This window comes from Phytophthora sojae (assembly GCF_000149755.1).
Source record: "Phytophthora sojae unplaced genomic scaffold PHYSOscaffold_5, whole genome shotgun sequence".
NCBI classification, from domain to species: Eukaryota; Oomycota; class Peronosporomycetes; order Peronosporales; family Peronosporaceae; genus Phytophthora; species Phytophthora sojae.
The window spans coordinates 4,786,359-4,803,853 of NW_009258119.1; the positions used below are offsets into that span (position 1 = coordinate 4,786,359).

Below are 17,495 nucleotides of genomic sequence, written 5' to 3' on the forward strand. Positions count from 1 at the left end.
CTAATAGACGTCCTAAGATGTCCTATTGTCCTAACAAATGCGGTATATTACTTGCAGTTTGCTCATAAACGGTACCAAAAATTAGGACAACACAGCTCGTTTTAGGACGAACGGGCTGGTTAGGAGCTGTCCTAAAGGACAGCCACGATTCACTTACCGAAATCTGTCCTAATAGGACAACAACAATTCACCTAAATGAGGATCTGTCCTATTAGGACACTTAGTCGAGTAATAACCGAGAGCTGTCCTACTAGGACACTTAACTGCCTAGAACTGGCAGTTGTCCTATTAGGACACTTTGTTGACTATAACTGGGAGCTGTCCTATTAGGACAAATGGAATTTTTTGGCAACTCGTTAGCAAGGGCTCTCGTTGAAGCAGGACTGCATTATCAGCGTCTGAACACCGTACTATCCTACTTAAAGTCCGCATAGCCAGCTGGGATGCCTGGCACTACTGGCGGAGCATGCTGCGGAGCTGTCTGGAGTCCCTTCTTGATGTCGTCAATGCGCTGGAGATAGCGGGCTGCTTCTTGCTTGGTGCCTTCAATGAAGGTAAGCAGGCTAGGGTGTGTACCCACTCGCGACGCGAAGTCACGATTGTACTTTTCTAGCGGATTGTTGGTGCGGTTAACGATGTCAACACCGCACCGCACCATTTCATGAACGTTCCAGGTCGTGACATCAAATCGCTGCGTCCAGGTCTTGAGGAAATACTTCCAAAAAGTATTCCATTTTGTTTTCGCGCCGGTCTCGTCGACAATACTCCTCACGTACCTCACACCCTACAACGCAGCCATATATCAGAATAGGTCAGACACAAAAAATTGGTCACCCAAAAAATTGTCCGCACCTTTTCAGTGATTTGGTCCTCCGGGATAACCGTGAGAGTGTCGAGCTTTCCTGGGCTGAGAGCGTCCTTGATTTGGTCTTCGGGTAGCCGCAGCTCAAGCATTTTCCGACGGAGGGCCTGTTTCCAGTGGAACAGGCACCCAACGAGGTTCGCAGTCGGAAATTGCTCCAGCACAGCGTTGATAAGGGCGGACTCAAAGTCACCCGTGACATGTTCGGGCTCCAGCTGGCGGTTGCTCAGGATCACGAGCTCGTTGAGAACCCGCCAGTACGTTTCTTGGGACTTGCCTTGCACCAGTACATAGCAAACAGGCACGTAGAGGTCGACAGAAGGCTCGAAAGCCATCACAATCAGACACTGACTGAACGGCTTAGGAACCACCGCAAATGTTCCGTCAATGAACAGCGTGATCTTCGGGTACCGTAGAATTCGAGCCAAGTCGGGATGGGCCAGTCCGATCAGACGTTGCATTCCGGTGCCCGCGGCGGTGGGGTGGACCACGCTGAACTGAAGAAAGGCCCTCGCATCCATGTCACTCACGCACCGAACAGCTTGGGTCAGAATGGCTTCAAAGACATCACCGCCAGAGCAATCCTTGCGTGTGTGCTTGATGATAGAGACGGCCGGTTTCGCAGGGATGATCTTGAGCGCAATACCTTCTCCGCCGTAGCGAAGCTTGAGATCGTCGTACACCTCTTGCCACAGGACCGCCGGTGGGGTTGACATCTTGGTGATGCTAGAGCGCTGGAGCTCCACTCTCATCTCCTTGCGCACGTCCACCACTTCTGGCTTGGGCTCATCCTTACAGCTGTGCACACTCTTCTCGGTGACGACGGCTCCTCCTCGGACAATCAGTCTTGCCTTGCATCCCTCACGAAACTTCTTGCAGCTGTAGTAGATCGTGTTTGTTTCCGGGCATGTGCGCTTAACGCAGAATGAATACCCACCGTGGTCCATGACAAGAAGGTTGGGCTCTCACACTTAGGCTGCAAAAAGTGAAATTGCTGGCAGCACTGCACTGTGGGGGTCTGACATTCGACGAGTGGCTAGGATGAGCTAATTACGCGTAAATAACGTTGCGAACGCTCTAAATTACGCGTACCAAACATTGTGGTCACCAATAAAACGCGTAATATTCATAAAACTAGGTTTTAGGACAGCTCGTAGGACGTAATTTATTATATTCTGTTACGAAGGATTATACGAGTTTTAGGACATCTCACGGTAATTTTCGAGAGTTTTTTAGGACAATTAGGACACTTTAGGAATCGTTTTAGGACGTGTTTCCGACACCGAGAGTGATCGGCAGCACTGTACAGTAGTGTATTTGGTTAACGTCGTCGCGAAGATAAGTGTAAAGTTCGAGCAACATTAGAGCACCATTCTAGTAACATATGAAAGGGCGTTTGATAAAACTGCTCGCAGCACCACGCCGATAATGGAGCGTGGGGCAGATGTCGAAGCCATCGTGGACTTGATGGAGAGCGAGTTGGGGCCTTCTTCTAGAAAACAAGATTCTTCAGCCCGTGCGAAATTCAACACCTTCTTGAAAAAACACGTAGACACCAACCTGACTATGGAGACGCTGAGGGCAGCACAGGTCACTAAGGAAATGCTTGGTAAGCTCCTTACCTTTCTGTTCAATGATCCTGACATCCACTGGCAAACATCGATGAACTATCTGAGCTCTATCAAGAGACAACTGGAGGAGAAAACGGGAACGGACCTGTTCCGCAGTGACCCCGAGTGGTATCGGCGTTGCCGACGCCATTTGCAAAAGCAATATCTCATGCTTGCCATCTCGGAAGGCAAAAAGCTGAAGAACCAAGCTCCACCCATGACAATTGATGATCTTCGCTCAATATCAACCATACTATTTCTCAAAAACGATAAGAAGGCGCTACTCGACCGCACTCTTCTTAACAACCAGTGGCTTGCAATTGGTCGTAGCTCCGACGTAGGAATGCTACACTTTACGGACTTGCACTGGCATGGTAGTTTTCTTCTCATTGATCTGACACGGTACGTGCATATACTTTGGCTTTAGCATTGTAATAAGTAATTGACCTGTGTGCTGCTTCAATAGCACCAAGGTGCAGCAGCAACAGACTATCTCAATTTTTTGCTCTCCGATTTGCTGGAGCATCGATCCCTTTCACACGTTGGCTTCTCAGCTGGTTGCTGACCCATACAATACCTCGCCGCGTGTGTTCTCGCAAGTGACTGAAGCTACAACAGACGAGCGTGTGGCTGCATACATTAATCGAGTGTTAGAATCGGTGTCAGTACGACACAAAGCGAGAGCTGACGCAAAGCCTACAGTCACACTCAGCGCGTCGAGGTGGCGCAGCGCATGCAAGCTCCAACGCTAGCGTCAACCTGGCTGATTTGGTCCACCGGGGGCTCTGGTCCATGGATGGATTTGCTACCTTACTCGAATACATATCGCCGACGACGGCTAGCGACCAGAAGTTTATCCAAGTGTACACGAGCCGCCAAATGTAACCACTATCTTCGGCCGAGTTTTGATGTTGTGCAGGGGCCGAAGTTAAGGCGAAGATAGGCGATACAGTATATGAATCTAAACTCTTGCGAGCAAAAGATCTGATACCGTACAAATTCCAAATGTGCATAAAACGTCGTCGGGTCCAGTACTGTACTTACCCGTTGACCCATCTCGTGTGTACCACATGACCCTAATATTTTGAAGGTTTGAATTGCGTCGTCCAAGAGCTCCAGTCGCGGGCAAGCCGAGTGCCACGAGGTCTTATCATTGATCTGTTGATCGATGGCCGTCATGTCGCCCCAAGTGCCCTCGGGCTCCTTCCTGTCCCCCTCGCGCGCCGGCGGCGCCCTTAAGAAGACGAAGCGCTCGTCGGCCATGGGTGACAAGCCCCCTGCGACTCCGGGCAGCGCCACCGTCGGCCGCAAGCGCAAGAGCCTCAGCAGCAGCACCCCCAGCACGCAGGCCAGCAGCGCGGCCTCCACGCCCCTGTCCAACAAGAAGAGGAAGCGCCTGTCCATCGGCACGCCCGGCAAGGTCACGCCCCTCACGGGCGTGCGCGAGAAGGACGTGGAGCGGAAGTTCACAGAGCACACCGTGTCGGACGTGTACAGGGCCATCCGCAAGCAGACGGGCAGCCTGGGAGGCAACGCCGCCGGCGGAGCCATCTACGGAGAGATCACCCAGGCCTCGTTCCAGCGCGTGGTCGACTACCTCAAGGAAAACTGCGAGCTGTCCACCTCCAGCCGCTTCTTGGACGTGGGCTCCGGTCTGGGTAAGCCCAACTTTCACGTGGCTGTGGACCCGGGTGTCGAGGTGTCGTACGGCATCGAGCTCGAGGAGCTGCGCTGGCACTTGTCGCTGCACAACCTGCGCAGCGTTCTGTCGCTCGACTCGCAGAAGAACAAGTGCCTCGCCACGGTGTTCACGGCGGGGGACATCACCCACGCGCACACGTTCGAGCCGTTTTCGCACGTGTACAGCTTTGACGTCGGCTTCCCGCCCGACGTGATGGACAAGATGGCCGACATGTTCAACCGCAGCACGGCACGGTACTTTGTCAGCTTCCACTCGCCCCGGAAGGTTGTGGACGCGTACGGCTTCTCGGTGGAGAATATTGGACGAGTGGCGACGTCGATGGCTGGCTCCAGTGAAGGCCACCAGTGCTACTTCTACCGGCGTGTGGCCCCGAGTGACGGTGAGAGCGAGCCGGAGATCGAGGTGAAGCCTGAGGAGATGTCCCCGTTGAGCGGAGGAAGTGGCCAGCCGTTGACCGTGGACCCGCTCTTCAGGAAAGGTATCGAGCTGCTTAACAACGGCCGTGAAGGCATGCTCGACTGGATCTCCGACTTTTTCGGCCAGGAAGTGTACGCGGGGCGTACGCGTCGGCAAAAGCGCATCCTACGCGAGCGCCCGATTGAGTCCTACTACCGTACGGTCAAGAAATCGTACGCTACTACGACTTCGAAGGATTCTCCGCGGAAGACCGCCAAGGCGACGCGGACGACGAAGCGCAAGATCAACCTTCGCGCCTGAGCTCGTGTTGATGTTTATAGGCTGCTCCTGCTCTTTTGTATCGCAGGCCCAAGCAAGACAAACAAGCATTACTCGAGTACAAGAAACACCGGTGTAGTAGTTGATATACATGGGAGGAATCAAGCAAACAAGCACACAGACAGATCGAATAGGAATACAAGCTGCATACATGCATATTACGCTCTATAGCCTTCAAGTGTGTGTGTGTGTGTATCTACCTTCTCCTCGGATTTATTCCGTCTCGCGACTCGCCTCGACTGACTCAACGAAGAGCTTCTTCTGCAGCGGCGAGAAGATGTCGCCCCCGGCGTGGATGCAGGAGATTAAATAGGTCACATCCTTGCTCTCGAAGCGCTCCTCCTGGCGGAACTGGTCCAGTTCATCGCCGAACGCCGTCGTGAACTCCTCCATGTACAGCTGCCGGAACTCGTTTTGCACTGCAGCATCCACCGTGGCCGATTCACTGGCCAGATGGCCCTGCAGTTCGTGCTCCGCCGACGCCAGCAGCTCGTGGCTGGCGCGCGCGGTCTTGCGGACGACGCCAAGGCGCGCGTACTTCTTGGCGGCGTCCTCGGCCTCGTCGCCGGCCGCCACGAGGTCCTGCAGCAGCAACGTGGTGGCCTCGTCCTCTTCAGTGTCTTCCTCACTGTCCATCGACTCGTCCTCGTCCTCGTCCTCCTGCTGGCTGTGGTCGTACGCGTCCTTCAGCGTCTTCTGCAGCTTGGAGAGGGCTGCAGACGCCTCCAAGCTCTTGGCAATGAGCTCTGCACAGCGCACGCTCTTGTCGGTGGCGGCGGCCAGCAGCTTCTGTCTCTGGGCGTCGTCCACGGCGTCGTTCACCGCTGCAGAAGCGTCCTCCACTCGCGCGCACACTCCAGTAGAAGCCTGGAACGCATCTTCGCCCAGAGCAGCGATGAGGCGGTCGTAGCGCGCCGCGAGCTGCGCAGCCTTGTCACCCGAGGCGTCCATGGTGTTGAATGGCTGGCGATGGTAAGGTTCGACGTTCGCAGAGTATTGAGGGCTGAACAAAGTACGATACAGAAGTACTGAATTACGATAAAAACGAAAATTACGTCCATCTGAAATGGACATTTATTTTAGATCTTATGACTAGACTACCCGCTCGCCATGTTGGGGCTGACGGCAGTGTCTCCGTACTTCTACACGAGACGCCGAGTAGAGCGCAACTCTAGCACATCCATTTTGTCCAACTTGCCTTGTCGGAACTTCTTCGCAGAAGCAGCAGCAGCAGTACATGTAGCAGCAACAAGTTGCGACAAGGGCAACGGGAGACAGCTTCGCTTTCAAAACAACTTCGTGTTAACAAAATTATATACTAACATGTATTAAGTACCAAACAAAACAAACTTTACCGGCAAAAGCAGCAGTACTTGCTGCAAACCTCTTGCTCGCCTCCATTCACCTTTCGAAGCTTCAGCCCTTGTCCTGCAAGAAGCGAGCAAACAAACGCTCCCTCTCCTCGCTTTGCGTCACCACCAGCCTCATCCGCTCTTCAGCATCTGCACCCGCCTTCACGAGGAGCTTCAAATGGTCTTCGGCGACCTTGGCTCCGCTCGAGGTGTTCGCTTGCTGGGCAATCGCGTCATGGACGGGCTTTCACTGCTTGCGGTGAGCCTCCATCGTGAGTGCCTCGACGGTGTTGACTTGTTCACAGAGCACCTTGGACACCTTCACCAGAACTGGTTCGTCGTCGTCCGAAGTGTCCTCCTCGCCCTCCTCGCTCTCGTCTTCAGTGTTGTCGGTTGCAAGAGTTGAGCAAGCGTCTGCGTCTGCCTCCTCGTCTTCGGACGCTTGAGTCGAAGCTGCCTCCGCCAGCACCCCGAGCTTCCGGGCGCGGACCTTGTCAAGCGTCCGAAATGCGGTTTGACTCAAACTCAGCAGCACCTCGGGCTCTGCGCAGCGTCGTGAGGCCTCGCGTCGACAGGCCTCCGTGAGCTCGAACCAGGTAGTCCAGGAGCCGTAGCCATTTGCGACGAACTGACGGGCTGTCAGCACCGCGCGAGTCGCCGCTTCAACTGCATCGCAGGACCGAGCGCTGCCGCCTAGCCGCACAAAGCTCGGATGGAGCTTCGACGCGCACTTTGGGGACTGGAGAGCAGGAAAGCCAAGATCTTCAATAGCGCGAGTTAGCAGGTCCAGCTCACGTCGAGTCCAGCGAGGCTCACACCCACGTAGAACGCGCCCAAGCGCTGCAGACACCTCTCGGTCAAGCTTAACGTTGCTACGGAACTGCGCCACGAGCCTCTTCCACTTCGACGCCGTCGCCAGCTGCGTTCGTCTCGTGCTGTGGGCCAGCTTCACGAAGTTGTCATGGATAGCGGTTTTCATTGCAGGCGAGGGGTGGACCAACGATTCGTGAGGGTGCGCATACAACGCATTTTCGCACGCAGCAATGAGCACCAAGTGCTCCGAGCGTGCCCAGCTTGGCATGGTGCGAGGAAACTGGGAACTGGACGCAGAGAAAAAGCCAACCAGCACCTCGTCCCTGAGCGGTGGTATATTGAGCGCAATGGGCACCTTTTTGTTCAACACTATGGGAAAAACTTTCATTCTTTGCCGCTGCAACTTGCCGCTCGCTACCGAATGATCAAACCAACTAGCACTAAACGACGTCCAGTACTTGCTGGTTGCACTTGCTCAACTACTTTTACTTGTTCATCTTTCTCGTGCGTCTCCAGCCTCCGTGCGCCAAACTTCCAATACATCGACCTCTCTCCTCTTCATCCGGACCCCACAACTCGTCATCAAACCCATTATCTTCCCCGAGTTCCCATGTCAGCGTGGATGCCACGACTCATACGGTAGCATCTTCAACACCGCGACTGGGCTCCTCGTTCTGTCGCGCCACCAGCATCTGCATCAGCTTGGATCGAACGGTGTCTTCGCGCTTCCGCATCCGTGCTCGTCACCCTTCCTTGCATACTGAACTGCTAGCTGGTTGAAGTGTAATGCAAGCACAACACCACCGGCAAAACCACCGGTCCAAGCAACTCCTCCTTACGAAAGCCTAGCATTTTCCTCGATTTGGTTGTCCACCACTCGTCCGAATTCCTGCAGAGCAATAGCTCTCTTTGTCAGCAAACGATCGAAACGCGCCCCAATCTCCCTCTGTCTCTTGGTCGCAGTAGCGTCATCGAGGATACCATTTACAAGCTTCCGCTGTTGCTTGTGGGTCTCCACTGCGCAAGAATGCATCTCTTTCATAGTGCGTGCAACGACTCGCTGCACTACAGCATCGTGAAGCTCGCCATCCTTCGCCTTCTCAGCTGCGCGCACAGGGTGCTCCCCCGTACCAGAACGTGGTTCACTTCCACGCATATCCGATCCACGTTGTTGGGCACCATTTGATGGTTCGGCAACAGTGTTAGAGGTCTCTCCGCTGCGAGCTGCGACTTGATCCAGCAGCCGGAAGGCTTCTTCACTCATGCGCAGAAGGATACCACGATACATGGACGGACATTTGCGTGCTAGCTCAAGCCGGCGGGCTTCCGACAGCGCAAGCCATGAGCTCCAAGAACGGCGGATCAATACAAAACGCCTTGCCTTGAGCACGGATTGACTTGCGGCTTCAATTGCACCTCGCGTTCGGCGCTGGCCACCACCCAGAGCCAAGAGCTCTGGATAAACTTTGCTCACCAGCTTCGCTGGACATCTGCGAGCTTGGTTCGCCAAGGCGCGACAGAGCAACTCCAGCTCCTCTCATGTCCACGGCGCTCGGCTACCAGTAGTCTTCTTTGAACGCGCCATTTTTCACAATGAGCACGAATCTCGATCAGCCCTGAGAAAGGAGAGAAACGCACTGCAACCGGCGGGTTTCTTTGTATTAGCGGCATACTAACGGTAGTATCGACGGAAGCAACGCCATCCGCCTCTAAAGCAGTAATATGCTACGTAAGTTGAAATGGACAACCAAGAACACTATCTTACGTACTACCTTAGTCGGAGATATCCGCTCAACCATTTCAGTCAAAACTACACTCACTTGCGCCAGCCGCCTCACTTGTCCATCTTCCATCAGCGCCTCGCAGGAAACCGCAAGATCAAAAAGCCCTCTGCCTTCGCATCTCAACACCAAAGCAATTGCCTCCCCACCAAGCAGGAGGCACCATAGATCGCCTTCCACTGGCTCACGTTCCTAACTCGGGTCAAACCGTGCATTCGTCATTGTCGATCGTGGAGTTCCATTACCCCCGCCGAGCCCACGCCCTGGTCGAGCTCTTCATCTGGGCGTTCAGAAAGGAGTCGCGCTGCACCAAAGTATCCAAGTGCTGAGCCAGATGCAAGTCGAATGGGGTGACATCGCCATCACCAACTGCTGCAGCGTCGGCGGCTTGTTCCAGTAAGATATCTCTGGCAGCTTCACCTGGTCAAGCCCACAGATTCGCGTTCACACTGACGACCTCCACCGGTCAACACCTCTGCACTTGTCGCGCCATCATTCGAATCATGCGGTGTTGCCGCCATCGAGTTATCACCAACGGCCCCCTGCGGCTCACTCTCGCTAGCGGGTTCGCGTTCTTCACCAGTGCTCGCTTCTTCCTCCATCGTTTCGTCACTTGGTTCTTGCTGCATGGTCGCTGAGGAGTTGGCAACGCTAAGCTGCGACCCGCCCTCAGGTTCGAGCTCTTCTTGGCTGGGCATTTCTTCCTCCATGATATTGTTATCTGGTCCCTGCAAGGGTGCAACTTGCATACTCGACTGAGCCTCACCCTGATGGACTCCTGGATCTGCCTCTTGATTGCCCAGCACGCCCTCACCCTCGGTATCTCTGCTCGCGTCCCGCGATACATAAGATGCTTTGTCCGAAAGCGCTGCCGCTTCATCCAGCGAACGAAACATAGCTTCGTTCATGCGCGGCAACAGGAACTTGTACTCCTTGCCACAGTGCTGCGACCGATTGCGACGATCCATGTCGGACAACAACAGCCACGAACTCCAGGAACCGATCGCCAACACAAACTCTCTTGCCTTCAGCATCAGTCTAAACATTGTCGTCATCGCCTCTTGGGTTCGTCCAGTATCGCCACCCAGCTCAAGATACTTCCAACACAGTTTCTTTCCGACGCCGGGGGATCTTCCCGATCCAGCACGAGAGCGAACATCCACGTAGGCCCTCACAAGCCGCTCAAGCTCTGCCACCGTCCAGACAGCCCCACTAGACAGCAGTTGCGTATCTATTGGGGTGACTCCATCCAGTAACGTCGCGTGCTTTTGAGCAAGCGTCGACAATGCTTCATGAAGCTTCTTGCCACCACCGGCTCTGCGCGGTTGCTTCTGACGTTTACGCGTTGCCCCGGCGCGTTGACTCAGTTGCTGCGTGGACTTCCACCTAACGCAAGACTTCGCAAGCTGCTTCAACTTGGTGGTTGTAGCTCTCTCGCTTCGCTTTGAGCTGCCGCTGAGCGTGACAAAGTAACCATGAACACTGTCGAGGAACGGACGAGAAGGCTCGGCTAACGACTCGCTTGGGTGTACGCGTAGTGCATGCTCGCACGCAGTTACCAGCAGATTCTGCTCCTTGAGCGTCCAGTTCATCTTGTTGCAATTTCCGACATGAACGCTCAATGGTAAATACGATGTGGTCTTGTTACAGTTGGTTACTTTAGTCCACGAGCACGTCCAGGAAATCTCCGAAGGCGTTGAAGAGCGAAGCAGCCTCTTCACTATCACACACTCGAGTTAATGAGGTGAGAAAGGGGTTGAGCTCCTCGTCCGAGGACGAACTGCTGCTTCTTTCGCGCTCGAACGTCTCCTCCGCGAGTACCACGGGGCTATGCGTCGAAGCCTCCTCCTCGGCTTCAACAAGCTCGAACCGTGGGCTGTCATCTTCTCCTTCCGAATCTCCAGCGTCCGAGGGCCCTTTCCCAGTTACGGCGTGCGAGACACCATCGGCCACTTCATCAGACACGTCTGCAACGAGTGCAGCGGCATCCAGCAGCTCGTCGAACGACGGTAGCACGCTGTACGCCTCCTTCATCACGTGCACCACCTTGGTAATGCCCGTAGCTGCACCCACGGACTCCCCAGCGTGGCGGTAGTTCTCTTTATCCATCGATTCATGAAGGACATCTCGACAGAGCAAGAACCCGTCGTGTACTTCTTCGCTGTTGACAGTTTCGTAGGCCCACTTGAGCAGGTAGAACGCATTCTGCGGCCCCAACAGCTTCACCAGCATCTTCACAGCTGCACGGGTTTCATTGACAGCATCCTCCTCAGAGAAGCACTGCTGCACTGCAGGCACCAGCGCCTTCAGCATCCGGTAGGACGGCACTGCAATAGCATGACTCAACACGCTCACAGACGCATTGCCGGTGACGTCCATGCCCTGCCACACAGCGTTCGACACTGATGGCGGGATCACGTAGCTTACCGTCCTCACGGAAGCTCCTACAGCTCCAGAAATAGTCGACGCCGTGAACGATGCCGTGGACACCGCTCCGTGTGTGATGCCTCTGGCCACATGCATTCCCGTTCTCGCCACGACCCCCGTGGTCGCCACCACCGCCGACGTGGCCAATGCATGGGACGTCGACACAGCGCCAGAAATCTTCCGGCCGCTGTAAGTTGCCACGCGCGTGGGGATCGCCACGGCTGAGGACACGCCGCTGTGCACCAGCCGCACCGGCAGGAACAGCAACTGCGACACCACGCCGCTCTGGTGCTCTGCCGTCTCTGCTGTTGCTGGTTCCTTGTCTTCAGCTGGGAACACCTCCATCACCTGTTCATTGCCGCTGCTGCTGCTGCTGAGGTCGCTGGTGGAGCTCGTGTGTTCTCCGAAGAGATCCGCGTCCTCTTTGTGCTCGTGTCCATGGTCCGCACGACCCCAGGACTGCGCGATGCTGGCGCGTACGTGGTTGGTGATGTGGATGGGCGCGGAGACCGCCATGGTCGTGGCCTGCACGGCCGCCTTGCCCGCCACCACGTACGGGAGCAGCACGAGGTTCGCGGCAGTTGAAGCTACGCCCAGCGTCGTCTGTAGAGCGGAGCGCTGCGCCTCAGAAAGAGCACCAGGCGGCGAGTCCAGGTCCTCCATGGTCACGACCGTCTGGATCTGCTCGTCGTCGGTCTCGGCCTCGCTCTCCGTAAACGCCTCGCTCACGAGGCACTCGCCGTCGTCCGCCATGACGCTTGCTCTGCCTTCGACTTGGTTCAGGACTGAGATCAGTTATTAAGAAACATCGAATAGAAACGTTTCTAAATCGAGGTTTAAAAGTGACAGGCTGCCGTGGCGGGCGACGTGGCACGGCGACGCGATACGACGACACGACGATCGACTAAAAGTGCGACTTCTAGCATCACGAGGAGTGATTCCCCGCAGTTCGACGCAACTTGCATCAACCGCCAAAGTCACTGCACCTCGACTGCGGCGCGATCGTAAAGCAGGAAAAGCAATGCCCGAATAAGATGGCGTCGGGCACTGGTCAGCAGTAATTCTCCGACGTTCGTCTCGACAGTGTCTCGAGCCGCGCAGACCAGACTTGTCCTCGGCGCGAAGGAAAGCCGCCCAAGTGTTTTCCGAGCGGCAAGCAGATGCCTGGAGCCGGCTCCCGAACGAAAGCAGCGGACGCTGGAAACCCCAATGGCACTTGATACTGTAGCGAACGGCTGCCGTTGGTCGTCTCGCTGGTCGCGCGCTTCGGTGGACGAAAGATGGAGCTGGGGCTCAGCAGCAAGAGCAGCGTGGTGCCTTCCTTAAGGAACTTACCAGTGGCACTGCAGTGCGTTGGAAGCGCAATGTATTTCCTCTAGACGGTGTTGCTTTATGGGGTGCTGGGGCCAGCGTGTTCCGGTTCAAACCACAAAGTGCCAAGGTGGGCCGCGGTCGGCGAACGCACGCGAGATTTGCCTTGTCCACCTTCCTACACTTGGACCCGCGCACCCGCCACCACTGTCGAGCGTTCCAGGGCTTATCTCGCCCGAAGCGTGCCGCAGCTCGCTCGTGTTGGGCGTCCGCGTGTTGGGTAAGGAGCTCCTCCGTAACGGAGGCTCCGTTGCATTTTGGCTCCGCTCGAAGGTACGGTACCGTGTCCCCTAACCAGCGCTCCATACGAAATCCAATTGCATCGTCGGGACTTGGCGCTCGCAGCGAAAATCACCATGCTGGAGCCAAAGTTGCCCGCAGGTAGCAGCCCAACGACAGCAGTCTTTATGGGGCCCATATCGCCCATACTTACATGCACTGTACCGGTACGCCACCATGGCAGACTGGCGCATTCAGTGCTTGCGACGCCAGCACAAGCGAGCGCTTGCTGCCGGCCGAGCCCCCCCCCCCCCCCGATTCAATCGGGGGGCCGATTGTTGGTTTGACATGAGCTAGGGGTGTGGTGATTGGATGAAACGCGCCCGCCCCGCCCATCCCCATTCAACATACGGTCCAAGCGCAGTTCGTGTTTAGGAGTCCCCGGTCTCTGTCCGATTACAGACATACAAAGCGCAGCATCGATTCCATCTCTTGCTGGCAACCAGTTGAAGAGCATTCCAGGGCAATTTTCCAAGAGCGGTCGGCACCACCGCTCGGCTGCTCACTCGCGGCCTGATTCAGCGATCCGACCAGCAAAAACTTGCTCATACTGTAGCTACTAACAATATTCACGACAGGGCTGGTGGCCCTGGTCTCACCAAGTCTGTGATGCATGTAGCAACTGAGAGAGTCGAAGTGGTTGGCGCTCGGTGCTCCACAACTCAAGTGCTCTCGGCTCGACGAGGACAAAACACTAAATTATTTAGATGGAGAACACTTCTCCTCCTTCTTCATATACCAAGACGGCATCCTCGCGCCCCGAATGTCAAGGCAGCAAGCACCCTTCCACAGAAAATGGTCCACAGTATTGCTCTCCAATCGCAGTTCGGGTTTGCCAGCAAAAGAGCCTTTTACCCGGGGCTGTTCTCTGCGCGGTGTCTCCTCTGCCCTCCCTTTTATACGTCCGTCTCTATTCATTCCTCCCTCAGTCCCATACTGCCGCTCACAGCCCAAAGCCTCAACAAAGGCCCGCTCTGCTCGTGTAGTGTCGGCCTTCCTGCGCACCTCCTCCTCCTCCTCCGCCCGCGCGCTGACCCGAGGACTGCGGACTCCGCCGAGGCGGGCGGCACACAAGCTGAGCTGATGCTGGACTCGCTGTCTTCCACGCACTCCAAGTCGGCGCTGCGCTCGCCGCTCACGTCCAGTCTGGACGAGCAGGGCAGCACGCCCAGCGCCTCGTCCTCGTACTTCATCGAGGGCCCGTGGGAGCAGCGCAACCGGCGCTTCCGCAACGTGCTGCTGCACGTGTGCAGCTTCATTCTGATCCTCGAGTTCGCCGAGCGTGTGAGCTACTACGGCATCAACCAGGGCCTCAAGAACTTCATGGGCAAGCTCGGCTGGTCGCAGGTGGGCTCCAACTCCCTCAAGAGCACGTGGACCTCCATCTGCTACCTGTCGCCGCTGCTGGGCGGCTACGTGGCCGACGAGAAGTGGGGCCGCTTCCGCACGCTCTGGGTCTTCGGGGTCTGGTACACGCTCGGCGCGTTCCTGCTCACGGCGTCGGCGCACCCCAAGTTCATGGAGCCCGAGCACGGCAACCACATCGCCGCCAACATCCTGTGCCACATCGGCCTGTTCGCCGGCGTGGCCGTGGGCACGGGCGCCATCAAGGCCAACGTCATCACGTTCGGCGCCGACCAGTTCGACCCGAACGACCCCAACGAGGTCACGCAGAAGGAGCACTTCTTCAGCTACTTCTACATCGTCATCAACCTCGGCGCCATCTTCTCGTACGGGTATCTGTCGGTGCTGTGTGTGGAGGGTACGGGTGCTGTCACCAAGGAGTACGGCTACTTCGCGTGCTTCCTGATCTGTGGAGCGGTCATGGTCTTCGCCTACGTGCTGTTCCTCTTCGGGGCCCCGAGATACGTGCACTTTGCACCGCAGGACAGTGCACTCACCAAGCTTTGCACTATTGTGCTTGGCAACTGCGCCTTCAGCTACGAGGCCAGGATGCTCTACTACGGCCTTATCGCGTTCGGCTCGGCCTTCCCGTTGAACCTGTTGGCGTCTTTTTTGTCTGACTGGTTGTCCGTGGGCCAGTACCTGTCGTATTTGGTCGTGATGTGCTGCGCCTTCGGCATGTACGCGTGGATCCGCTACGGTATGAACACGGCGTACATGGACAAATCGAAGGCCTCGAACGGCGGCAAGTTTAATGACGAGACGGTGGACGAGATCAAGATGGTCATCCGAGTGCTGCCCTTCGCGTCGTTCATGATCATGTGGGAGTGCGCGTACGATCAGCTGGACGCCAACTTCCAGTCCATCGCCCAGCAGTGCGACCTCCGAGTGGGCGCCGAGGACATCAGCGACTACGACGCGATGCAGATTCCAGGTGCAAGTCTAGGTATCTTCGACCCGCTGACGATCATCCTGCTGATCCCCGTGCTGGACGGCTTCGTGTACCCTTTGTGGGGGAAGATCTTTGGGCGGCCACCGAGTGCCTTCGGTAAAGTGCTTACGGGGCTCATCGTGGCGATGCTGACGATGATTTGGTCCGGATTCTTCGAGATCATCCGGCGAAACAGCGGCGAGATCGTGTACCTGGACGCGAACGGCACGTTGCAGACCATCCCCAACAACGGGTCGAACGAGCCGATGAACCACACGTACTGGGCGTACGCCATCCCGATGTACGTGTTCACGGCTGTGGCCGAATGCCTGATCAACGTGACAGCCTACGAGCTGTTCTACACAGAGGTGCCTGTGTATCTTAAGAGCACATGTCAGGCTATCAATCTGTTCATGGTTGCCATGGGAAGTAATCTGACGTCGACGTTCACGCTGCTGTTCGAGCACTACATCACGAACAACCTGAACGACGGCCACTTTGAGTACATGTACTGGACGCTCGGCGCGCTCAGTCTGGTCAACATCATCGCCTACGTGACGGTCATGAAGTGGATGGAGTTCGGCATGGTGCGGTTTGACGCGGACGACGAGTTGCTCGACGGAGCCGTGTTCGACAGCCACGGGGTGGACATCACGAGCATCCAGCGGCACTCGTCGTTCGAGAGCATTTCCTTGTCCCGGGGGTAGCGGCCCGATTTGCCGTGTACCCGGGCGCGTGCTGCTTCAAAGGCAAGCGAGCAAGCGCAGTGGTGGTCTGTTGATACGATTATTATGGGTAGGGTGAATACACAACTTTTTTTGCAAGCTGGTGTTCCTGCTAGGAGATTGGGCTGGATTCGATGCCATTACGATGTTGGTGACAACTAGGGTACGTGGGTTGCCTTGAGGTTTGTGTGCGGAGTTTCGGTCAATTTTAGGCAAAGTGTCGCTTCAAGGGGAGAGCGTGGTGGGGGGGCTTCATGGCAAGCAAGAAGACCCGCGCGCGTAAAGCTCACGATGGAATACGGCTGAGCTCACTTTCGCCTGAGAAACGAGGGCCTGGCAGCCATGGAGCAGCGTGGGGGCAAAACAATAACGTGGCGGAGCTCGCAACCGTCTTCGCCTACAAGGAGATTCCGAAGGAGGTGCTGGTCGGCACTGATCTAGATTTGTCGGTAAGCCACTAGCAAGCTACTGATCCACTTGCTGGGCGGATGCTCAACTTTTGACATGTTTCCATCCTTTTGGGGGAAGGTTTGGTCCGTGGTGGCGTCCGATGCGTGCTTGATGCGTCTTGGGCACAATTGTCCGGGCTATCGAATCTCCAGCCCAACGTATATTCGACCACAGTTCAACCTGCAGTCAAATCAGCTCGCCGACTTGCTCTCCTCAGCTGTGCCAGCTGCAGCCAATGCTGCTTTCAACGATGCATCGACTGTGGCGCTGCCAAAGCAGCAATCGATCATTCGACTAAACCTTGCGGGCTCAGATCAGGTACGCGAAGTTGCGAACTTTTCAAACGAATATGCAAATGCAATTGGCTTACAAGCGATATTTCGTTTTCACCTAAAACGACAGATTACAGATAAAACTGCGCACTTGATCGCCACCGCGTGCCCCGACCTAAAGTTTCTCAGTCTTGAAAGAGCTGTGAAGGTGAGCTACGCGGAATAAATCTGAGTTCTTGGTTTTTACGCCAAAGCTAACCTGTCATGCGTCCTTATTTCTAGTTGACAGATGCCGGCATTCTTCACATCGCGAGTTGTTGCCGTAACCTGGAATCACTCAACCTCAGCTACGTGACAGCGCTGCAAAGCCCATCTCTAAGCTGCATCGGAGAGCTTCGACTCCCCTTACGGTGTGAGCATCACAACCACAGCTTCATCGACGATTTAGCTACTCTAACATCATGTTGCGTGCTATGTTCTGGTAGCTCTTGCGATTGCTGGCTGTATTCGAGTGCCAGACTTTTCGCTGCTTCGGCTCTTTCAAGCTTGTCCCACGCTGGAATCCCTCGATCTCTCCTTCTGTGCTAGCGTGACCGACAACGTTTTATTATCTCTGGGAAAGAACTGCAGCAAACTCCGACAGTTAAAGCTTCGAGGTTGCCGCCAGATTTCCGACACTGGCGTGGTGGCTCTAGCGAACTCGGGAGGCGTCAACAGCCTTGTATTGCTCGACCTGGCGCGGTTTGATCTGCAGTACAAGTTCAACGACATATCGCTGCTG

At 55.8% G+C, this 17,495-nt stretch overlaps 8 protein-coding genes across 8 annotated transcripts; 3 read left to right on the plus strand and 5 right to left on the minus strand.

Annotated features, from left to right (window-relative positions):
- Nucleotides 1-415: 415 nt before the first annotated feature.
- Nucleotides 416-1,197, minus strand: PHYSODRAFT_508713 (hypothetical protein; the record flags this gene model as incomplete). Its single annotated transcript, XM_009531317.1, has 2 exons — nt 416-784; nt 853-1,197. 2 exons carry the CDS (start codon nt 1,195-1,197, stop codon nt 416-418), a joined length of 714 nt encoding a protein of 237 aa, XP_009529612.1.
- A 2,452-nt stretch (nt 1,198-3,649) lies between these two features.
- On the plus strand, nt 3,650-4,891 carry PHYSODRAFT_316025 (hypothetical protein; the record flags this gene model as incomplete). The annotated part of the gene is made up of 1 exon (XM_009531318.1): nt 3,650-4,891. One exon carries the CDS (start codon nt 3,650-3,652, stop codon nt 4,889-4,891), a length of 1,242 nt encoding a protein of 413 aa, XP_009529613.1.
- Nucleotides 4,892-5,122: 231 nt separating this feature from the next.
- On the minus strand, nt 5,123-5,860 carry PHYSODRAFT_263136 (hypothetical protein; the record flags this gene model as incomplete). Its single annotated transcript, XM_009531319.1, has 1 exon — nt 5,123-5,860. The coding sequence occupies one exon, from the start codon at nt 5,858-5,860 to the stop codon at nt 5,123-5,125; it is 738 nt and encodes a 245-aa protein (XP_009529614.1).
- Nucleotides 5,861-6,325: 465 nt separating this feature from the next.
- PHYSODRAFT_334073 (hypothetical protein) lies at nt 6,326-7,342 on the minus strand (the record flags this gene model as incomplete). Its single annotated transcript, XM_009531320.1, has 2 exons — nt 6,326-6,481; nt 6,548-7,342. The coding sequence occupies 2 exons, from the start codon at nt 7,340-7,342 to the stop codon at nt 6,326-6,328; spliced, it is 951 nt and encodes a 316-aa protein (XP_009529615.1).
- Nucleotides 7,343-9,271: 1,929 nt separating this feature from the next.
- On the minus strand, nt 9,272-10,447 carry PHYSODRAFT_334075 (hypothetical protein; the record flags this gene model as incomplete). The annotated part of the gene is made up of 1 exon (XM_009531321.1): nt 9,272-10,447. One exon carries the CDS (start codon nt 10,445-10,447, stop codon nt 9,272-9,274), a length of 1,176 nt encoding a protein of 391 aa, XP_009529616.1.
- A 67-nt stretch (nt 10,448-10,514) lies between these two features.
- On the minus strand, nt 10,515-12,035 carry PHYSODRAFT_505836 (hypothetical protein; the record flags this gene model as incomplete). The annotated part of the gene is made up of 1 exon (XM_009531322.1): nt 10,515-12,035. One exon carries the CDS (start codon nt 12,033-12,035, stop codon nt 10,515-10,517), a length of 1,521 nt encoding a protein of 506 aa, XP_009529617.1.
- Nucleotides 12,036-14,015: 1,980 nt separating this feature from the next.
- Nucleotides 14,016-15,974, plus strand: PHYSODRAFT_508600 (hypothetical protein; the record flags this gene model as incomplete). The annotated part of the gene is made up of 1 exon (XM_009531323.1): nt 14,016-15,974. One exon carries the CDS (start codon nt 14,016-14,018, stop codon nt 15,972-15,974), a length of 1,959 nt encoding a protein of 652 aa, XP_009529618.1.
- A 272-nt stretch (nt 15,975-16,246) lies between these two features.
- On the plus strand, nt 16,247-17,423 carry PHYSODRAFT_453538 (hypothetical protein; the record flags this gene model as incomplete). Its single annotated transcript, XM_009531324.1, has 5 exons — nt 16,247-16,441; nt 16,521-16,760; nt 16,845-16,922; nt 16,997-17,126; nt 17,200-17,423. Coding segments are annotated over 5 exons (867 nt in total), but the record flags the coding sequence as incomplete, so codon positions are not given.
- Between the last annotated feature and the right edge of the window lie 72 nt (nt 17,424-17,495).